The sequence below is a fragment of the Oncorhynchus clarkii genome, unplaced genomic scaffold, assembly GCF_045791955.1.
Source record: "Oncorhynchus clarkii lewisi isolate Uvic-CL-2024 unplaced genomic scaffold, UVic_Ocla_1.0 unplaced_contig_13973_pilon_pilon, whole genome shotgun sequence".
In the NCBI taxonomy this organism is placed as follows: domain Eukaryota; kingdom Metazoa; phylum Chordata; class Actinopteri; order Salmoniformes; family Salmonidae; genus Oncorhynchus; species Oncorhynchus clarkii.
The window spans coordinates 77,501-82,500 of NW_027258072.1; the positions used below are offsets into that span (position 1 = coordinate 77,501).

A 5,000-nucleotide genomic window follows, 5' to 3' on the forward strand; every position below is an offset into this window, starting at 1 on the left:
CACTACTGTGTTCCCTTGTGTGTGACTCAACACTACTGTGTTCCCTTGTGTGTGACTCAACACTACTGTGTTCCCTTGTGTATGACTCAACACTGTGCTGTGTTCCCTTGTGTGTGACTCAACACTACTGTGTTCCCTTGTGTATGACTCAACACTGTGCTGTGTTCCCTTGTGTGTGACTCAACACTACTGTGTTCCCTTGTGTATGACTCAACACTGTGCTGTGTTCCCTTGTGTGTGACTCAACACTAATGTGTTCCCTTGTGTGTGACTCAACACTGTGCTGTGTTCCCTGTGTGACTCAACACTGTGCTGTGTTACCATGTGTGTGACTGAGGAGCACCAGTCTCTGTCTTCCAGTAAGTCTTGCTGGCCATACAGCACTGGGGAGTGTGTGTTGGTATAGCAGAGTTGGTTCAGATAGTGCTATGTCTCAGCTCAGGGGGCTACTGAGGCTGCAATGGAATCACCACATCCTGTAGCCACGTCTGCTTGGTCTATTTACAGCTGGTCCTGTAGCACTTTAAAGGCTCTGATACAATCTGCATCTCGCCTGGCGGAGGTCTGGGAGAAAGTCATTTGGAGAGCTGATAAGGGAATTTTAACATGGAAATGGACTGTGTTCCAGTGGACTGTGTTCCAGTGGACTGTGTTCTAGTGGACTGTGTTCTAGTGGACTGTGTTCCAGTGGACTGTGTTCTAGTGGACTGTGTTCTAGTGGACTGTGTTCCAGTGGACTGTGTTCTAGTGGACTGTGTTCCAGTGGACTGTGTTCTAGTGGACTGTGTTCTAGTGGACTGTGTTCTAGTGGACTGTGTTCCAGTGGACTGTGTTCTAGTGGACTGTGTTCCAGTGGACTGTGTTCTAGTGGACTGTGTTCCAGTGGACTGTGCTCTAGTGGACTGTGCTCCAGTGGACTGTGTTCCAGTGGACTGTGTTCTAGTGGACTGTGTTCTAGTGGAATGTGATCTAGTGGAATGTGGTCCAGTGGACTGTGGTCCAGTGGACTGTGTTCTAGTGGACTGTGTTCTAGTGGACTGTGCTCCAGTGGACTGTGTTCCAGTGGACTGTGTTCCAGTGGACTGTGTTCTAGTGGACTGTGTTCCAGTGGACTGTGTTCCAGTGGACTGTGCTCCAGTGGACTGTGATCTAGTGGAATGTGATCCAGTGGACTGTGTTCTAGTGGACTGTGGTCCAGTGGACTGTGTTCCAGTGGACTGTGTTCTAGTGGACTGTGTTCTAGTGGACTGTGATCTAGTGGAATGTGATCCAGTGGACTGTGGTCCAGTGGACTGTGTTCCAGTGGACTGTGTTCTAGTGGACTGTGTTCTAGTGGACTGTGTTCTAGTGGACTGTGTTCTAGTGGACTGTGTTCTAGTGTACTGTGATCCAGTGGACTGTGGTCCAGTGGACTGTGTTCTAGTGGACTGTGCTCCAGTGGACTGTGTTCTAGTGGACTGTGCTCCAGTGGACTGTGTTCCAGTGGACTGTGCTCCAGTGGACTGTGTTCCAGTGGACTGTGCTCCAGTGGACTGTGTTCCAGTGGACTGTGCTCCAGTGGACTGTGTTCCAGTGGACTGTGCTCCAGTGGACTGTGCTCCAGTGGACTGTGCTCCAGTGGACTGTGTTCCAGTGGACTGTGCTCCAGTGGACTGTGTTCCAGTGGACTGTGTTCCAGTGGACTGTGTTCTAGTGGACTGTGTTCTAGTGTACTGTGATCCAGTGGACTGTGCTCCAGTGGACTGTGTTCCAGTGGACTGTGTTCTAGTGGACTGTGCTCCAGTGGACTGTGTTCTAGTGGACTGTGATCCAGTGGACTGTGGTCCAGTGGACTGTGTTCTAGTGGACTGTGCTGCAGTGGACTGTGTTCTAGTGGACTGTGTTCTAGTGGACTGTGCTGCAGTGGACTGTGTTCTAGTGGACTGTGCTCCAGTGGACTGTGTTCCAGTGGACTGTGCTCCAGTGCTTTAGCCAGAGTGGGATAGCCAGTATCTCTCTATAGCCACCATCCCACAGTAGAACAGTCTGTTAGCCATCAGAGTGGTAGATGACATATCAGAAGAAAAGCTGATTTTGTTGTTTGTTTGTCTGGATGTTAAAATAGGAAATGAAGAAGTATCATGTTTGTCAGGTCAGTACTGTATATTATAGAACCTAGAAATCATGCTTTTGCTTTTGGATCAACTGAGGGTTCAGACCCTACTTCACCACCCCAGAATATAAATGGACTCTGATTAAGACCGTTCCTACTTCACCACCCCAGAATATAAATGGACTCTGATTAAGACCGTTCCTACTTCACCACCCCAGAATATAAATGGACTCTGATTAAGACCGTTCCTACTTCACCACCCCAGAATATAAATGGACTCTGATTAAGACCGTTCCTACTTCACCACCCCAGAATATAAATGGACTCTGATTAAGACCGTTCCTACTTCACCACCCCAGAATATAAATGGACTCTGATTAAGACCGTTCCTACTTCACCACCCCAGAATATAAATGGACTCTGATTAAGACCGTTCCTACTTCACCACCCCAGAATATAAATGGACTCTGATTAAGACCGTTCCTACTTCACCACCCCAGAATATAAATGGACTCTGATTAAGACCGTTCCTACTTCACCACCCCAGAATATAAATGGACTCTGATTAAGACCGTTCCTACTTCACCACCCCAGAATATAAATGGACTCTGATTAAGACCGTTCCTACTTCACCACCCCAGAATATAAATGGACTCTGATTAAGACCGTTCCTACTTCACCACCCCAGAATATAAATGGACTCTGATTAAGACCGTTCCTACTTCACCACCCCAGAATATAAATGGACTCTGATTAAGACCGTTCCTACTTCACCACCCCAGAATATAAATGGACTCTGATTAAGACCGTTCCTACTTCACCACCCCAGAATATAAATGGACTCTGATTAAGACCGTTCCTACTTCACCACCCCAGAATATAAATGGACTCTGATTAAGACCGTTCCTACTTCACCACCCCAGAATATAAATGGACTAGACCGTTCCTACTTCACCACCCCAGAATATAAATGGACTCTGATTAAGACCGTTCCTACTTCACCATCCCAGAATATAAATGGACTCTGATTAAGACCGTTCCTACTTCACCACCCCAGAATATAAATGGACTCTGATTAAGACCGTTCCTACTTCACCATCCCAGAATATAAATGGACTAGACCGTTCCTACTTCACCACCCCAGAATATAAATGGACTCTGATTAAGACCGTTCCTACTTCACCACCCCAGAATATAAATGGACTAGACCGTTCCTACTTCACCACCCCAGAATATAAATGGACTAGACCGTTCCTACTTCACCACCCCAGAATATAAATGGACTAGACCGTTCCTACTTCACCACCCCAGAATATAAATGGATTAGACCGTTCCTACTTCACCACCCCAGAATATAAATGGACTCTGATTAAGACCGTTCCTACTTCACCATCCCAGAATATAAATGGACTCTGATTAAGACCGTTCCTACTTCACCACCCCAGAATATAAATGGACTCTGATTAAGACCGTTCCTACTTCACCATCCCAGAATATAAATGGACTAGACCGTTCCTACTTCACCACCCCAGAATATAAATGGACTCTGATTAAGACCGTTCCTACTTCACCACCCCAGAATATAAATGGACTAGACCGTTCCTACTTCACCACCCCAGAATATAAATGGACTAGACCGTTCCTACTTCACCACCCCAGAATATAAATGGACTAGACCGTTCCTACTTCACCACCCCAGAATATAAATGGACTCTGATTAAGACCGTTCCTACTTCACCACCCCAGAATATAAATGGACTAGACCGTTCCTACTTCACCACCCCAGAATATAAATGGACTAGACCGTTCCTACTTCACCACCCCAGAATATAAATGGACTAGACCGTTCCTACTTCACCACCCCAGAATATAAATGGACTAGACCGTTCCTACTTCACCACCCCAGAATATAAATGGACTCTGATTAAGACCGTTCCTACTTCACCACCCCAGAATATAAATGGACTAGACCGTTCCTACTTCACCACCCCAGAATATAAATGGACTAGACTTCACCACCCCAGAATATAAATGGACTAGACCGTTCCTACTTCACCACCCCAGAATATAAATGGACTAGACCGTTCCTACTTCACCACCCCAGAATATAAATGGACTAGACCGTTCCTACTTCACCACCCCAGAATATAAATGGACTAGACCGTTCCTACTTCACCACCCCAGAATATAAATGGACTAGACCGTTCCTACTTCACCACCCCAGAATATAAATGGACTAGACCGTTCCTACTTCACCACCCCAGAATATAAATGGACTAGACCGTTCCTACTTCACCACCCCAGAATATAAATGGACTAGACCGTTCCTACTTCACCACCCCAGAATATAAATGGACTAGACCGTTCCTACTTCACCACCCCAGAATATAAATGGACTCTGATTAAGACCGTTCCTACTTCACCACCCCAGAATATAAATGGACTAGACCGTTCCTACTTCACCACCCCAGAATATAAATGGACTCTGATTAAGACCGTTCCTACTTCACCACCCCAGAATATAAATGGACTCTGATTAAGACCGTTCCTACTTCACCACCCCAGAATATAAATGGACTCTGATTAAGACCGTTCCTACTTCACCACCCCAGAATATAAATGGACTCTGATTAACCGTTCCTACTTCACCACCCCAGAATATAAATGGACTCTGATTAAGACCGTTCCTACTTCACCACCCCAGAATATAAATGGACTCTGATTAAGACCGTTCCTACTTCACCACCCCAGAATATAAATGGACTCTGATTAAGACCGTTCCTACTTCACCACCCCAGAATATAAATGGACTCTGATTAAGACCGTTCCTACTTCACCACCCCAGAATATAAATGGACTCTGATTAAGACCGTTCCTACTTCACCACCCCAGAATATAAATGGACTCT

At 46.0% G+C, this 5,000-nt stretch overlaps 2 protein-coding genes across 2 annotated transcripts in view; both read left to right on the forward strand.

Annotated features, from left to right (window-relative positions):
- LOC139395216 (glucagon receptor-like) overlaps positions 1 to 5,000 on the forward strand; it is a 94,227-nt gene that overhangs the window by 35,162 nt on the left and 54,065 nt on the right. The window lies entirely within an intron of this gene.
- Positions 323 to 1,971, forward strand: LOC139395215 (keratin-associated protein 10-8-like). Its single transcript, XM_071142860.1, has 2 exons — positions 323 to 359; positions 824 to 1,971. The coding sequence occupies exons 1-2, from the start codon at positions 323 to 325 to the stop codon at positions 1,969 to 1,971; spliced, it is 1,185 nt and encodes a 394-aa protein (XP_070998961.1).

What these genes read in the sequence shown, in the direction of transcription:
- LOC139395215 (XM_071142860.1), top strand. Translation starts at nt 323, where the DNA reads ATGTGTGTGACTGAGGAGCACCAGTCTCTGTCTTCCA. An exon ending in GCACCAGTCTCTGTCTTCCA is followed by an intron (nt 360 to 823) that starts GTAAGTCTTGCT and finishes ACTGTGTTCCAG; the next exon opens with TGGACTGTGTTCTAGTGGAC.